The sequence below is a fragment of the Oncorhynchus mykiss genome, chromosome 21 (assembly GCF_057628025.1).
Source record: "Oncorhynchus mykiss isolate SJ-2025 chromosome 21, ASM5762802v1, whole genome shotgun sequence".
NCBI classification, from domain to species: Eukaryota; Metazoa; Chordata; class Actinopteri; order Salmoniformes; family Salmonidae; genus Oncorhynchus; species Oncorhynchus mykiss.
The window spans coordinates 15,638,838-15,656,925 of NC_143042.1; the positions used below are offsets into that span (position 1 = coordinate 15,638,838).

The 18,088-nt window shown below is 42.6% G+C and overlaps 1 protein-coding gene across 2 annotated transcripts in view; it reads right to left on the reverse strand.

Annotated features, from left to right (window-relative positions):
- Window positions 1-11,023, reverse strand: part of LOC110500116 (USP6 N-terminal-like protein) — a 64,929-nt gene extending 53,906 nt beyond the window's left edge. Inside the window, exons 1-2 of one of the 2 annotated variants that reach the window (XM_036957402.2) lie at window positions 10,628-11,023; window positions 2,002-2,102 (exon numbers count right to left, since the gene is read on the reverse strand). In XM_036957402.2, the coding sequence (XP_036813297.2) occupies window positions 2,002-2,005 (4 nt within the window). In that variant the 5' untranslated portion in view covers window positions 2,006-2,102; window positions 10,628-11,023. The remainder of the gene's footprint in view (window positions 1-2,001; window positions 2,103-10,627) is intronic. The other variant, XM_036957399.2, reaches the window with a different exon arrangement.
- Window positions 11,024-18,088: the final 7,065 nt, after the last annotated feature.

The window sequence follows — 18,088 nt, forward strand, 5'->3', positions numbered from 1 at the left end:
GTGCAGAACTCTCTGTAGCTGTGCTATTTGTGTTCTCACTGAAGTAAGGGATCAAAGCTGGAAAGGCCTTTCAGCATTTATCAGAGCAGGAAAAGTGGGGACTTGGTGATAGGCTACGCAGGGCCTGAGCACAAAACCTAGACACACACACACTACACTTTCCTGATTCACACTCTGGAACTTTGAAATGCCTGTAGAGTAAATTTTGTAAAACAATATAAAGAAACATTTTGGCTAATTAAAACATTTAGATTTTCTATAATCATGTTTATATTTTTCAATATTTCATAAACATATGTAAGACATTTGATATTGAAATCAAAATACTACTCATATAACAGAGCAAGTGGTAAAGCTTCATGACACCAACTTTTACTTTGTAGCGCCTACAGATTAAACACTATGGAGTCTTAAAAGGAGGCCGTGCATAGGGCAAAATGTCCAACTTCTATTCATTATTCATATATTATGCTTTAATATACTAATGCCAAATATATGTCTACAATCCTCCCACAAAAAAAAAGCTTTGATGGTTGAAATTCCATAAAAATCATGGTCTTTTTTGGGGGGCTACTTTAGTGAGAAATCACCAAGTGTGTTCCATGAGTGGTTTCCGGCCCAATTCTCTCCTAACCCTAATAACCCAGTTTGCAGTGTGAGAGCACAGAGCAGCAGACGTACGCTATAAATACCTGCTTAGCACCAAGTTCCTGGCAGGTGTCTCTCGTCTGTTACTATCAATTACATTTTCATCCATCACTCAAAATCAGACACCTCGTGGACCATAAGCACAGATCACTAAACATGTGCACACGGTCCCATGCTTGCCCTGCATGTTTATGAGCGTTGGAGCGTGCAGAGGAAAAGGCAGTAGTCGAGTTCCCTCTCTCAGCACTCCCCTCCACAGCATCTGGCTGATCCAATCACCTTACAGTGGACACCTCACATGCACAGGGTTGCCCCGGTAACCTACTAGCAACCCTTCAGCACCAGACAGAGACCTAGCCTACTCAGAGCACTGCAGATAGAAATGCACTGTATGGAACGGACATGTTCTACTATAATAGATGTGGACATACTGGACAATCAGGCCAGCTCTATGCAATACATTCTATCTGAAATGCTCTTAAATATCTGTTGCTTTGTCGAATCTGGAATTCGACTTGATAAAGAGCCGTGGGAAAAGTCCCCTTTGAAAGAAGATATCCAGATAACAGCCAGATAACTTTGTTTGTCCAAAGTTTTAGTTATGAGTGGACGCACCTTTTCATTCCTTTGATACCGCTAACTTAATTCACACTCAGCAAAACACACACACACACACACACACGAAGCTCTTAATTATTGCCATTGTATTCTGAGCCAAGACACATTCCAAGTGCAATATCTTAACATAGAACTGAGCAGAAGCTCAGACATGGTGTGATTCACAGCTCACTTTTCCATAGAATGCAGCAGGTCCCATTAGACACTGTCAGATTCAACACCATGGACAAAGATGGCCCAGGCACAGCTGTACTCACTCACACACACACACACACACACGATGGAGTGTGCATCCTGCTACACCCCATGCCCCTTCCCATCATGCATTGCGGGGCTGATTGATGGGTGATTGCCGTGGCGAGTCAAGGACGCAGCACTCTCTCCTCTCTACCATACGGTTCAGCCACAGGGAGCAGGAGGTGCAGACAGACTGAGCCCATTTAACACCTCCCCACATGAAGCATCCATAGGCCACAAGTAGTGGAGCGCTGTGGATCACAGAAGCATAGCAAGGAGCTACTTCTCTTTTCTCCAGCTTCTACCCAGACGGGTACATCAAATAGCTACCAACGATAAAAATTACTTTTCCCACTAGTGAGCTGAACAGAACAGTGCTAAACCGTGCAGGCCGGCACAGTACGGTTCAGGCCGGCTAGATGGTGTGAGAAGGGTAGTGACCTATGATAGCCCTGGCTGTGTTGTTGAGGGGCATGGTGAGGGGTTATAGGTACTTACTCATAGTGGAGGCCGGGGGCGGGGAACAGGGCAGGGCCCAGGCGGGGTTTTGGACAGGTGCGGTCGTTCTCCACAGGTGCCCTCCTAGAGGCACTCATGACCTGCAGAGAAGGAGTCATTCAAATGAGCGAAACTAAATAGGTGCTCAAACACATTTGATATTTCAGAGACAAATGGATCACATTTTAAGTGGCGACACACTGTCAAGAAGACAAATCATTATAACGTTCAGAAATATCATTATGTCTTTCATATGAGGAATCACATTAGGCCTGCGTCATTGACTCCGCGATGGGTACAATCTATTCTATGTCCTGTCCACCTCACTGCCATACACCCCTGGAGTGACGTGCTCCATGACACAAACACAGTACGTGCAGGGCACACACACATGCCCCGATGAAGAGGATCAGAGATGACAGTTGGCATGGTCATTAGTGTCATCGTTGAGCTAGTAAGACAGGGTGCGGTGAGAGTGACCAGGCCTGTGTGTGTGTGTGTGTGTATATACCCATAAGGCCCAGCCACCGGCCCACCAAACTAAATAACCATAATCTGGTGACAGTGGTGTTCCTCTGTGGTGGGGTAATAACAGGTGATTGGATAGTGCTGCAGATGCAAGCCAGTGGGAGGGAGGGGTCAATTACCTGGCTCATGTTGCCATGACACAACAGGGCAGAAGCCACAGAGGATCCGATTCTTCCTAGAGACCTCTGTTATTGGTCGAGCACAGGTCAAAAAAACTCTTAAGATGGAATCGCCATCGGGGGAAACAACTCCACTGTTCGCCCCTAGCGCCTTTGTTATCTCTTTGTTGATGAAAATGGAGTAGAGGGGAATTCAGTAGCGTGATAAAATAAATTGCAGTGCATATTGTGCTGTCCTAATGTGTGTGCAATGCTGTCTGAGGAAGGGAAAAAAACTGTTTGTTGTTTGCAGTAATTTCCCCATTGTTTTAATTTCCCCAAACAGACGTGGCAGTTTCACCAATTAAGGATTCCAGCTTTAATTAACAGAAGACAAACAAGCGCTGACATAGTTTCATGTGTCAATCCAAAAATGCCAATAATTATGGAATTACAACTGTGTTCATGAATCCAAGTTGTAAATATTAGGGGTATACACAGTGTACAAAAAACCAAGAACACCTTTCTAATATGGGCTCGAAAGTTGTCAAAATGAGTAGAACTGGTCTCATCAAGTTGCCCAACCCTGGTCTATGTCATGGAAAGAGCAGGTGTTCATAATGAGTAGAACTGGTCTCATCAAGTTGCCCATCCCTGGTCTATGTCATGGAAAGAGCAGGTGTTCATAATGAGTAGAACTGGTCTCATCAAGTTGCCCATCCCTGGTCTATGTCATGGAAAGAGCAGGTGTTCATAATGAGTAGAACTGGTCTCATCAAGTTGCCCATCCCTGGTCTATGTCATGGAAAGAGCAGGTGTTCATAGTGAGTAGAACTGGTCTCATCAAGTTGCCCATCCCTGGTCTATGTCATGGAAAGAGCAGGTATTGTAATGAGTAGAACTGGTCTCATCAAGTTGCCCATCCCTGGTCTATGTCATGGAAAGAGCAGGTGTTCATAATGAGTAGAACTGGTCTCATCAAGTTGCCCATCCCTGGTCTATGTCATGGAAAGAGCAGGTGTTCATAATGAGTAGAACTGGTCTCATCAAGTTGCCCATCCCTGGTCTATGTCATGGAAAGAGCAGGTGTTCATAATGAGTAGAACTGGTCTCATCAAGTTGCCCATCCCTGGTCTATGTCATGGAAAGAGCAGGTATTCATAATGAGTAGAACTGGTCTCATCAAGTTGCCCATCCCTGGTCTATGTCATGGAAAGAGCAGGTGTTCATAATGAGTAGAACTGGTCTCATCAAGTTGCCCATCCCTGGTCTATGTCATGGAAAGAGCAGGTATTGTAATGAGTAGAACTGGTCTCATCAAGTTGCCCATCCCTGGTCTATGTCATGGAAAGAGCAGGTGTTCATAATGAGTAGAACTGGTCTCATCAAGTTGCCCATCCCTGGTCTTTGTCATGGAAAGAGCAGGTGTTCATAATGTTTTGTACACACTGTATATGAATGAGATTTGCTTTGCACATCTAACTATACAATGACATTTTGCTTTGTGCATATAATTGTGATAAGTGATAATGTACTGATAATTCCTTGATGACAGCTTTGCATTCTCTAAACCAGTTTCATGAGGTAGTCACCTGGAATGCATTTCAATTAACAGTGTGCGTTGTTAAAAAGTTAATTTGTGGAATTTCTTTCCTTCTTAATGAGTTTGAGCCAATCAGTTGTGTTGTGACAAGGTAGGGGTGGTATACAGAAGTTAGCCCTATTTGGTAGAAGACCAAGTCCATATTATGGCAGGAACAGCTCAAATAAACAAAGAGAAACAGTCCATCATTACTTTAAGACATGAAGGTCAGTCAATGCGGAAAATTTCAAGAACTTTGAACGTTTCTTCAAAACTTTTTTTGGTCCTCCAATAAATCGGTATCGATGTCGGTGTTGAAAAATCATAATCGGTCGACCTCTAATCTAGTCAGACAGACATGTTGCGTACACCTGCTGTGATTCAGTCAGCAAAGACCTAGCTAAGGAAAACAATGGGTTAATAGGTTGGACTCAGGCCTGAGTGTGTGGGCTGAGAGTCTTAGCTTTAAGGCAGTGAACTGGGATAAGGGAAACCAGACAATATGTTCACCTCTGCCCTGACCCAGGTCTACAGCCAGCCAATCAACCGCAGCATTACTGAACAGCCAATCAACAGTAATGTTACAGGAAGATTGAGGAGGCAGAGGGACCTCAAAGCCCTATTAAAATAGACACAACTCTTTATTATTATGGAGTTAGTAGTATCTCTCTCCAAAGCTGAGAAGATCAGGCATAAAGGAACATTGGCCCAAGGCAGAGTGAGAGAGATGGGCTAGGGGCAGGGGTGGGGTGTAGTGATCAGTGGATGGACCTCTCTTCCTTCTCCAAGGACTGAGGGGTACCCTGGCAGAAATGAGAGCGTCAGGTACTGCCAAAGCAGCATCCATGCGTACGCGCAACGGAGGCTGCCAAACACTTGCACACGCACACACACTCGCACACTCACACAGAGCTTGGCTGAGGTTGCACCAACATCTGGTGTGCTGTGTGTGGGCCGGCCACTCCAAGGCCAGGCAGAGAGAAAGCAGACCAATGTGCCAGCGGGCATAAGCACCCACCAGAGACTGGCACGTGGAGCTCTGCCAGCGCCTGGAGAGGAGAAGGGGAATGTAATAACACTATACCCTCTCAAACATGTGGTGTGTGTGTTTGAGAGGAAGGATGTGTGTGTAAATTATTGTAATCTATTTAACTATTATCAGTGTGGGCTGACCCGTTTGATCACACACACGCACAGTTAAGGTCACATATAAAGGGCATTTTGTCTCTGGCAGTGTTTTCTGTGTGGGGAAGTGGAGAAACCGAATCCTCCACCCACTCAGTGCCCACAGCACCATTTTTCAGACTGTGTTTTTTATTAGAGAGAGAACCCATAGCAAAGGCCTGGTTGCTATGCTACGGAAGCTCAGCCGGGACCAGCTTTTCAGGCAGTCAAAGAAACCCCTCCAACTCACACAAGACACTGCCCAGACGGACAAACAGACTGCTCTTTCATTACAAACAGACATCTACACACTAGTTCTCTACACTCTGTGGAGAGGCATTACAAGAGGCACGACTGCTCTTTGTGCCAACTGTGTACAGAGCCCATGTGGAAAAGTGTGTGTGTGTGTGTGTGTGTAAAACAGAGAGGGGCAGATGAGATTATTTGTGGCTGCTAACTCTTGCCTGACTACTGCAGGCTGCTCTGTTTCCTCACTGTCAGGGTATCAGGGCAGAAAGACAGAGATCCTTAGCATTGTCCAAGAACTGTGAAATAAGGAAACATGTTTGAAATGGCACTGGGGGTATTTTAAATTGAACTTGATAAAAAAATAAAAAGTTTTAGTTTTTTGATTCTGTAAACTATGGTATTCTATGCCGTAGTAGATAATAGGCTCAGTAGTACCACATTAATGAATGGACATAAATAGGATGCAACACTGGTGATGATTCATTCACAGACTTTTTTCTAATATTGGAATGACTGTGGTAAGTTTATGTTGAATCGAAAAAGAGAACTCCGTCACCCCCCCTGGGTGACGGAGTTCTCTTTTTCGATTCAACATAAACTTACCACAGTCATTGTGCAAACGTGAATGTACAGCTTTAAAATTGTGTTTTGACAACATAACTCTTGATAATTCGACCAATTAAAGCGGTTGAGATAGAAAAGTTATAGCCGTATAGGCCTACTTTCCTATCCAGTCCAAATCACCTGTTGCAACAAATAAGCCGAGCTCTACAGGTGGTGCAGGGCAGGTATGAGCTCTTTCTTTCTTGTGTAACTACTCAATATTCTGTCTATAGGTCTAACTGTGTGTGAAGTGGCTACTACCTAGATTCATTTGGGAAGGGTGGGAAATGTTGGTATAAATAGGGGGAAATACACTTTGAGAGTCCAATTTGCATTTGCTTTACAGGTAGCTAGGATAATTAAGCTCGCTAAATGGCTACATCTGGATGCTTTGCCCATCAATATTAATGGACTCCAGCACAGAGTTGTATCGATAATAAACAACTCACCATGAGCCACAACTTCATCATCAACGCCTGGAATTGTCTGCACCAACAAACAATACTTACCATAGCTCCAACTCCCACTGCTTAATATTGAATGCCCTTCATCAGCATGCCTATTCACAGCTATCTGTGTGGACACTTGGGTATTAATTTGATGAAGGGCAGTAAAAGGTAAGCAGTGGCCTGGTCTCAGACAAGACGTAACATAATAAATAAAAGTAAATCCGGGAAACTCAAATGAGTATGATATTTTACATTTGGTATGGTTACATATGACAGAAGATTACTTAAGGCTAAAATGAAAGGAGTGTAGTTGGTTGGGTGGGCGTATAATGTGAACGTCAAGCAACCAAAAGGTTGAGTGTTTGAATCTCATCATGGACAAATTCAGCATTTTAGAAAATCCTTACGATTTTTTGTTATTTTACAACTACTTAACAGGTTGGCTAACAGTTTCACTAACCCTAGCCTAGTTACCGTTAGTAACCTAGCTAGAGATAGCGTTAGCCCATCTAGCCAATGTTAGCCACAACTAATTGAGATTTGTAACATATAATATATATAATAACATATTGCAAATTCATAACATAGCGTACAATTTGCAGTTCATAACAGCGTACAAATTGCAATTCATAACATAGCGTACAAATTGCAATTCGTAACATAGCATACGAAATGGATGATGGACATCCACAAATTAATACATACCATTTAGGGGTGTGAACATTTAAACATTAAAAAATGTCAACCAAATTAGGATCCTAACTTTCAGAAAAAAATCCCTTACTGAAAAACATTTTTTCTTCACAAAATTAAAATCACAGTGCAGTTATCACAAAATTACCACTAACAGGTCCCGATCATCATCATGAAGGGAAAATAATTTAATTTAACAAATACATAATGCAACAATGCTGTAATATTGGGAGAAAAATACATGTTTGCTACTTTATTATCAGGAGCTGTAGCGCATGAGGAAGAGCGAGAGGCTCGAAGCAGAGCAGCAGCTCAAATGTTTGTGGCTAGGGGAGCAGGAAGAGAGAAGAAAGATAGCAACCAGATCGACTCGCGCTGGTAGACTCACTTATTGCTAGTGATTTATCATCTCATTTGATTACATAGTACCTGTTTTGACTGCATCAAACAGAGACGTTGGTTAAGCTAGCTAACGTTAGCTAGGCTAATTGAGACTACATAACTCACCTTCCGAAACCGGCAGTAAATAACAGCTCCATTCAGATGATTCATTATAGCTTACATGTTGGCTCTTGGTGTAGCTGGTCCTTATCATTTAACTTTTAGTTCTGTCATTTTAATTCCATCTTACATTGATTAGCCTATAGTTCAACTACATGGGCAAAAGTATGTGGACACCCATTCAACTTAGTGGATTCGGCTATTTCAGTCACACCCGTTGCAGACAGGTGTATAAGATCGAGCACAAATCCATGCACACTCCATAGACAAGCATTGGCACCTTTCCAACAAGTCAGTTCATTACATTTCTGCCCTACTAGAGCTACCCCAGTCACCTGTAAGTGTTAGGCCACACAAGCTCAGAACGGGACAGCCGAGTGCTGAAGCACGTATAAATGGTCTGTCCTTGGAGGCAACACTCACTACAGAGTTCCAAATTGCCTCTCGAAGCAACGTCAGCACAATAACTGTTCGTCGGGAGCTTCATGAAAAGGGTTTCCATGGCTGAGCAGCCGCACACAAGCCTAAGATCACCATGCGCAATGCCAAGCATTGGCTGGAGTGGTGTAAAGCTCCGGGGCAGTGGAAACGCATTCTCTAGAGTGATGAATGACACTTACATTCTAGCAGACAGACGGACTAATCTGGTTTTGGGGGGTGCCAGGAGAACGCTACCTGCCCGAATGCATAGTGCAAACTGTCAAGTTTGGTGGAGGAGGAATAATGGTCTGGGGATGTTTTTAATGGTTCGGGCTAGGCCCCTTAATTCCAGTGAAGGGAAATCTTAACGCTAAAGCATACTATGACATTCTAGACAATTCTGTGCTTCCAACTTTGTGGCAACAGTTTGGGGAAGGCCCTTTCCTGTTTCAGCATAACGATGTCCCTGTACACAAAGCAATGTCCATACAGAAGTGGTTAATCAAGATCGGTGTGGAAGAACTTGACTGGCCTGCACAGAGCCCTGACCTCAACCCTATTGAACACCTTTGGAATGAATTGGAACTCCATATTAATGCCCATGATTTTGGAATGAGATGTTCAGCAAGCAGGTGTCCACATACACTGCATGGCCAAAAGTATCTCCTAATAACTTGCCATAGGGAGGGTCTAGCTCTGTGACTGTAGCCTAGTACCAGTTTGATGACTTGTGATTGGATGACGACAAGATACATGCGGCACTCATGAAAAAAGTAAGGGCACCAGCAGCATAAATTATAAAATTCTCTCTCACCGCAGTAAGCCCGATTGTAGACCATCTGTAATGTGAATTCACGTGGACTTTAATGAATTTCGTATTATTTGAATGGAAAACCGAGAAAGAAACCAGCTGTTTAAACGTGAATGGTTTCCCCATTTGTCACATCTAATACCAAACGAAACATAACAAATATCAAATGGAGGGAGATTCACATGAACTATGTTACGTCTACCCCTGAGTCCAGGTTGCGTTTGTTAATGCAGATAATTCCAGGCTAATTCCAACGCGTAGAATTTGTATACTCACTAGGGTGATTGGCATAGCCTACGTATGGGTGGCATGTGAAACCGCAGCACGACATAACTCATTGCTAATAAAAAAAGGCTTTAAACGATGCATCTGTCAGCAAATGGCGTATCTTTCTTTGATGCAGGAGGCTGTGACAGGTAAACACATCCATTCCTCATCGTCCAGGCCATTCGGCGGCAAGAGACACGATGGGGAGGGCTCGTGAGCCACTGCACGAGAAATGCGATACTCAGCAACAACGCTGCCAGTTCCGCACAGTGATACAATGGAGCACAATAGCTGATAACGCGAATATATTCTCTCCCAGATATCATAACGTCCACTACCTGTCATAAACAGGCCAGTAGGCTATAGCTGATTGCCTTGCTGTATGATACTGTAAACATGATTTGTTTGTGTGATCTGCTCTCATGCTTCTGGGTAGAAGCCAGGCAGGAAACTTTCATTCGTGGGTGGCATTTGTAATACAATGTATCGGTTTGCGAGTTCCATGTTCGCTCTTTGTGGCATAGCTACAAACTATCCCCAACACAGTTTTTTCGGGCGAGCCGTAAAGCCAAGAATGTGTTAAGCCGCATTATCCCGAAACGGGATAGGATTGAGGCACTGCTACAAACGGTAACTACGTTACTATACCCATTCTCCCATGCAGCTCATCGCTACTACAGTACCCAATAGTCCCAGACGTGGTAAAGAAACATGGATCGCCTTATTTACTCAACACAGCCACACGTGCAAAATACCATTCAATAACTCTTATTCAAATCGTTTAATTCTACAATTGATCCCCTTAAATCAATTAGGCTACAGGAGAAACGTTGAAATCTCCACAAACGTCAAATGAGTGAAAGGAAAGCCAAGCCAACCAGATCCGCGAAATGCAGGTCTGTGACCAATGGGAGAGCTTGATTAGTGTTTCTGCAGTCTACCAACATCGACTCTGCTGCAGGAGGCCGTCCGGGGGTTTGGCTAGGTAGGCCTCGATGAATATACACAAGAACAAAAGTTTGGAGCTATTAAACCATATTCCCGATTGTAAACAAAACACTGGAATAATCCCGCATACCGAGTCGTTCAATGCGGACAACACTGCACAAACACGTGCCCCTGGTTCCCATCACGTATGCCACTTTCAAAGCCGCAGTCCGCTTGCTAGCGTTTAGCCAACAGTAGTACACTGACATCCATATCGGGGAAGTTGATAAATTATATTTCCCAGAACATTTGAAAATCGGAAGGACAGGTTTACCTTGTTCTAACTCGACGTGTCCGTCTTGATCACATCGCTGCGTGTGTTTTCCCAGCCAAACTAGAGTAAAACATGTCCATTGTCCCGTACCAGGAAGTCCGCGCTCTCCCAGAACAGAACACTTCTCAAACTCACTATGGAACCCCTGCAGGGCGCTGTGCAATCGATCCCACTCCAGGTAGCAATGCGCCGCACGACAGGCTTATCTCACCCGCCATGTTGGATCCGAAACGAGGTTGCGGCACATAGGTGGCGAATAGTAAAATATCACTAGTTGTCACTTGCACCTTTTTAATTGTTAAGACAAACACTTACCAACAAAGGAAAAGTAGTCTCATAGTCTTCATAGGCATAATGAAAAGTACTGCGCACGAGTCTTGCTAATAGCCTGTTAATAAACCTGGTAGAGTATAAATTCATGATATTGATATTGATATTAAATATTAAAATAACTTTCTCAGCGTTCTCATATCATACATTTCAAGTGAAAGCATCAGGTGGCCTGAAAGTATTTTATAGGTTATTTAGAATAGGCTACTTAAAAAAAATAAAATAAAAAAAATATATATATATATATATATATATATATTACACAAAATGTATTCTGCTATTCTGTTATTATTTGTGACCAGCAACTCATAGCCTTAACCCTTGTATTTGTTATTGAATGCTGAAGATCACTGTTATTACTACTAAAGTGTATATTCTGCAAAGTGATACTGCTCTTCTTATCTTAGCGGGCCATCAACAAGACAAACCAACCTCTATTTGTTCTTAGTGTGAAGTATCCACTGTACTATGCTTGGCTGGACTGTTTCACACAAAAGATAGGATGAGATAGGATATTCTCTATCTATACTGTATAGTGTTTACATACCAGTGATCCCACTGAGGGAGAGGAAACTGCTTGTATGCACAACCAAGTCAGCCTGAATAGGCACTTATTATCTGATCGATACATTATCAACTTATAACAATTTATAACAAGGTACAAATAGAATGTTAAAACAATGTTATAACATGGCCTGAACCTATCCATATGATCTGAAGGTTTTGCAAAACTGCACATTACCAATAGCCCATGACTAAGGACCTTGGGAACAAACAAAGCAGTTGTGTTTGCAGAACAGTGATAAGCTTTTATACACAGATAGTGGGGATGGGCACATATTGTATTCTACAGAACCCGTTCATCCTGAAAGTCATTTTATGTCTGCCAGTTTCCAGGAACATTATCTACAGTACACACTTTTTAAAACAGGCATGATATCAGATACTCTCTTTCTATGACACATCTAGATACTGGACTGGATGTCTAATATTATACCAGCCCCGGTGTGGGTCGTAGTCTTAGTATAAAAATCTGTTTGGCTCTGTTGTGTGTGTATGAAACGGACATCAGTGCGCTGCTAACATTTTTGCTTTCCTCCACTGTCCCTGTCCCCATACCAGGCTTGAACCAGTGATTCTATGCTCGCAAACACACGACTGCCCTCTTTGACAACGTACCAACCGTTTCTGCTATGCAAAAATATCTAATTCGAAAGCTCCATCGGCAACATTTCTAGCTAGCTGTGGAGGGAGTTTACGGTACGTTCTTAACTCTGTTACTTGTGCTTCCTAGTGATGTGTGGCCCTCTTCTAACAGAGGCGTTGTGAAACAAAGATGGTGTATAATGTGTGCAGCGCAGTGCGGTAGAGTATTTACCTTTGAGAGTCTTATTGGAAGAACATAGAGACTGCTTAAAGGTTATGCTAACTGGGGCCTGTGCCTCCTTGGCTGACTTCAAATGAGAATAAATCGTTCTGAGATTTCACTACAAGTCACTAGCAATGTCTACACATTGACGTGTTTGTTTTGAGGTTACTATATAAAGAGACTAGACACAATACACAGGGTAAACTGTAGCAGGGTTTGATGTTTATTACCTTTTAATGGGTTTCAAACATCTAGATTCTATTCCGAAACAGTCACAACAATTTAGTCAAGCAATGTATGCATTTATGTGTTTGTCACTTGTTGTTGAACACACATTTTGGCAGACAATGAACCGCACGCAGCCTCATTCAATTACAAAGCAAACTAGGAGTGCTGTAGAGAAGTCACAAACAAACAAATTAAACTATTTCACCAGCGTCAGGGGTCAATAACCCTTTACAGAAGATATTAGAGACCACCGTGTTCTTTTGGGAACAGTTAGCTAGTTTAGGAGTCTTGAGTCACAGGTGGTAATCTGTTGAAAGCAGTGCAATCTCTTATCTATCTCTCCCAGTTAGAAACTCTGTCTCTCTCACCTTGTTAGTGTCACACTTTATGTCCCATCACTTATATTAATGTCACACCTAACGAGGTTAAGGCATTGGGGAGAGTGTCACACTCCCACAGTTCACCCGCTGTGTGTGTTAATTTAATGGCCTATTAGGACTGTGATTGTGGCAGCGGTGTCTGCAAACCAAGTCTGCCCCAACAAGAGTAACTACTCAAATAAACTGCACAGTATGCTGCCTGACTGATACACAGAGGGATACTAGTAGATTGTTTTCACTTTGTGTACAGTTTTTGTTTGCGGAAATTATTGAATCATTTTATTACAGTCCTGGAGGACATTTAAGTACAGCCCTCAGAAATCAAGACACATATGTCTATCCCAGCAGGGGAGAAGTGGAGGCAGTCTCCATCCTAATGATCCTCCTTCATGTTGGTGACTGTGGACCCACAGATACACAGGGGTTCTCTGGGTGTGGACCAGGAATCAAACACCCACGAGGAGCCGAGGATGCTTCCCATACTGGAGAGCCTGCATAGGAACAAGCAGGAGAGGTAAACAAACAACACACCCAAGCTTCAATAGGAATCGTGTAATAGTGGATCACATTTATGGGCTCTAACCACCTCATAACCTTAATGGTTTACCTTTTACAATTCATGCACAAGCTAAAGTAAGCACTTACTGTGGCCTTTTGTTATTTGAAGGAAAATACTTATTTAGTGGTGCATAAAGTTTAACAGCATCATATGTTTTTATGAGACTGTTCAGATCAGACTAATGGAAATAAAAACATGTTCCAGATGCATGTTTCTTCATAGTCACCAGATGGCAGCAGAGTACTGTATAAATCAAATAGTAAGTCATTTTGGGAGCATTTCTGAAAATGTAAGTTTTGGATATTAACTCTACATATATTGAATAAATATTTTTGCTCCAAAACATCCAGTGTCTATTTGGTTATTACAAAGTTTGTTTCAAGTACTATGAGAAAACAAAAGTAGGCCTTCCTTTGTATTTTGTATTTGCATTTATTAGGGATCCACATTAGCTGCTGCCAAAGCAGGAGCTTCTCTTCCTGGGGTCCAAACACACCAAAGCACCCACATTACACATAAAACAGATGAAACAGTGAACTATGTTTGTACTGAATGAGCTAAAGATAAAACAGTACATCATATAACATCCCTACCACATATCCACAACACAAAATGTTCAATTCCACCATACAACAACATCACAATGTGTGCGTATGCATGTCTGTACCTTTGTGTGTGCTTCTTCACAGTCCCCGTTGTTCCATAAGGTGTATTTTTTACGCTTTTTAAATCTGATTATACTACTTGCATCAGTTACCTGCATCAGTTAATAGAATTCCATGTAGTCATGGCTCTATGTAGTACTGTGCGCCTTCCATAGTCTGTTCTGGACTTGGGGACTGTCTGTCTGTCTGGTGGCATGTCTTGTGGGGTATGCAGGAGTGTCCGAGCTGTCTGCTAGTATTTTAAACAGACAGCTTGGTGCATTCAGCTTGTTTGTCAACTCCTCTTCGAAAAAACAAGCAACGATGAAGTCAATCTCTCTTCCACTTTGAGCCGTGAGAGATTAATGACATGCATGCCATTAATGTTAGCTCTCCATGTACTTTTAAAGGCCAGCTGTGCTGCCCTGTTCTGAGCCAATTGTAATTTTCCCAAGTCCCTCTTTGTGGTGCGATAAAACTAGGGCCTTGTTAAGGCAGAGCAGCGCTTTGTTAAGTGTTGGGGTCATTTCAGTCGCTGTAGTAGCTGACTTGTATAGTGTTGAGTCATCCGCATACATAAGCACACTGGACTTACTCAAAGCCAGTTCCATGTCATTAGTAAAGATTGAAAAAAGCAAGGGGCCTAAAAAGCTACCCTGGGGAATTCCTGATTCTACCTGGATTATGTTTGAGATGCTTCCATTAAAGAACACCCTCTGTGTTCTGTTAGACAACTCTTTATCCGCAGTATAGCTGCGCTGAAGTCTAACAAGACAGCCCCCACTATCATGACAGAAGGTGAGACCCAGATGCAGAGACAGGAGGCAGATGGTTGGAGTCTTACAATATTTATTAATCCAATAAGGGAAGGCAAGAGGATGGTCGTGGACAGGAAAAAGGGTCAAAACCAGTTCAGAGTCCAAAAGGTACCGACGGGCAGGCAGAATCAAGGTCAGGGCAGGCAGGAAAGTAGTCCAGAGTCATGCATGAGTCAAAACCGGGAAGACTGTCAAAAAGAGAATAGCAAAAGGAGTACGGGAAAAACACGCTGGTTGACTTGACTAACATACAAGACGAACTGGCACAGAGAGACAGGAAACAAAGGGATGAATACACTGGGGAAAATAAGCGACACCTGGAGGGGGTGGAGACAATCACAGGAACAGGTGAAACAGATCAGGGCGTGACACCCACAATCATTTTATCATCAATTTCTCTCAGCCAATAATCTGTCATTTGTGTAAGTGCTGTGCTTGTTGAGTGTCCTTCCCTATAAGCGTGCTGAAAGTCTGTTGTCAATTTGTTTACTGTCAAATAGCATTGTATCAAACACCATTTTTTCCAGAAATGTACTAAGGGTTGGTAACAGTCTGATTGGTCGGCTATTTGAGCAAGTAAAGGAGGCTTTTACTATTCTTAGATAGCAGAATGACTTTTGCTTCCCTCCAGGACTGAGGGCACATGCTCTCTAGTAGGCTTAAATTGAAGATGTGGCAAATAGGAGTGGCAATATCGTCCGCTATTATCCTCAGTAATTTTCCATCCATATTGTCAGACCCCGGTGGCTTGTCATTGTTGATAGACAACAACAAAACATTTCACCTCTTCCACACAGACTTAACGGAATTCAAAAGTACAATTCTTGTCTTTCATAATTTGGCCAGATATACTTGGATGTGTAGTTTCAGAGTTTGTTGCTGGCATGTCATCCCTAAGTTTGCTTATCTTGCCAATGAAAAAGTCATTAAAGTAGTTGGCAATATCAGTGGGTTTTGTGATGAATGAGCCATCTGATTTAATGAATGATGGAGCCGAGTTGGCTTTTTTCCCCAAAATATAATTTAAGGTGCTCCAAAGCTTTTTACTATCATTCTTTATATCATTTATCTTTGTTTCATAGTATAGTTTGTTTTTCTTTTTATTTAGTTTAGTCACATGATTTCTCAATTTGTACTACATTTTTACCTTTTGCCTCATTCATCTCAACTAATTTTTCAATTCCTCATCAATCCACAGGGATTGAAGTTTTTACAGTCATTTTCTTAATGGGTGTGTGCTTATTAGTAACTGGAATAAGCAATTTCATAAATGTGTCAAGTGTAGCGTCTGGTTGCTCCTCATTACACACCACAGACCAGCAAATATTCTTTACATCCTCAACATATGAATCAGTACAAAACCTATTGTTTGACCTCTTATACACTATATTAGGCCCAGCCTTTGGAACTTTGGTTTTCCTAGATATGGCTATTATATTGTGATCACTACAATGTTCTGCAGCATTAGTAAAGATGTGACCAATACATGTTGATGATTTCATTCCTGTGCTGTTTGTAACTACCCTGGTAGGTTGACTGATAACCTGAACCAGGTTGCAGGCACTGGTTACAGTTTGAAGCTTTTTCTTGAGTGGACAGCTTGATGAGAGCCAGTCAATATTTAAATCACCCAGAAAATAGACTTCTCTGTTGATATCACATACATTATCAAGCATTTCACACATATTATCCAGATACAGTCTGTTAGCAGTTGGTGGTGTATAGCAGCTTCCCACAAGAATGGGCTTTAGGTGAGGCAGATGAACCTGTAGCCATATCACTTCAACAGTATTTAACATTAGATCGTCTCTAAGCTTTACAGGAATGTGGTTCTGAATATAGACCGCAACACCGCCTCCGTTGGCATTTCTGTCTTTTCGGTAGATGTTATAACCATGTATTGCTGCCACTGTATCCTCAAAAGTATTATCTAAGTGCCTTTCAGAGAGAGTCAGAATATGAATGTCATCTGTTACAAGCAAGTTATTAACTTCACGGACCTTGTTTCTCAGGCTGCATATGTTAATTTGGGCTATTTTTTTACCTCTTTGCTGGGTTGCTTGATTGTTTTTATTGCAAAGCTTATCAGAAGTAGACTTGCTCATGTTATTTATAAACACTAATATAAATATTGAAGCTGGTAGTGCAGGGTGAGCTGCACAAAGAGGTCTTCCTACTAGGGCACACCGCTTCAGTGCTAACAGTGTAAATATGGTTCATAGGCTCATGATTACTACATACAATAGCTGTAGGATCAACAGAGGTATTCAGGGCAGTTAGGGGGACATAAATGAAGTGACTTACATTGTGTCTGCCAACGCCCCTGGGATAATGTACATTTGATGCAGCATTATGATGACTCATTGTCACAATGGTAGGGATTAACTGAGCTGGTCTCGGGTCATTGATACGTCATTGTTTCAACGCAGCCTTGAAATGCGTGGACAGAGTCCAGGAGCCAAGATGATTTGGATGGGACTCCCGTCACTCCTGTAGAGTATCTTCTGTTTCCAGAAGGTGTCAAAGTTTTCTATAAAAGTAACTCCAGCAGAGCTACAGTGATCTTTTAGCCAGATGTGTAATGCCAGTAGCCTGCTGAATCTTTCACACCCGCGGCCAAATGATGGTACTGGACTTGAAATGATTGGCCGTTTTTTGGAGTCTTTTAATGCTAAAATCAGTTCTTTACAATCCATTCTCAGATGTTCCGAGCTAGCCCTCCTGATGTTGTTTGACCCCACATGGACTACGACAGTGTCAGCCTCCGGCATCTGTGGTAGAACAGTCGGAAGCAGCCTTGTTATGTCCTGTACTCGTGCTCCTGGGTAGCACAGGGTTTTTGCCTTGGGTACCGAGATGTTTCTCACCATAGAGCTGCCTATTATGACAGCTGGTGATGTTGAATGGGCCGGTCTCTCAGGCAGCCTCACGGCCTGATGAAGGTGGGAGCTCCCAGGATCTGAACCCGAGGTAGAAGCCACCGGAGAGCGAGACAGAACAGAGGACGAAGACACAGGTACCTCCAGATCCGATCTTGAATGGGAAGCCCCCAAGGAAGAAGGCACCGGAACCTCTGGATCCAGGGTGGCAAAGTTGTTTCTGGTCTGTGTCAGGTCCAGGCTCAACATCTCCC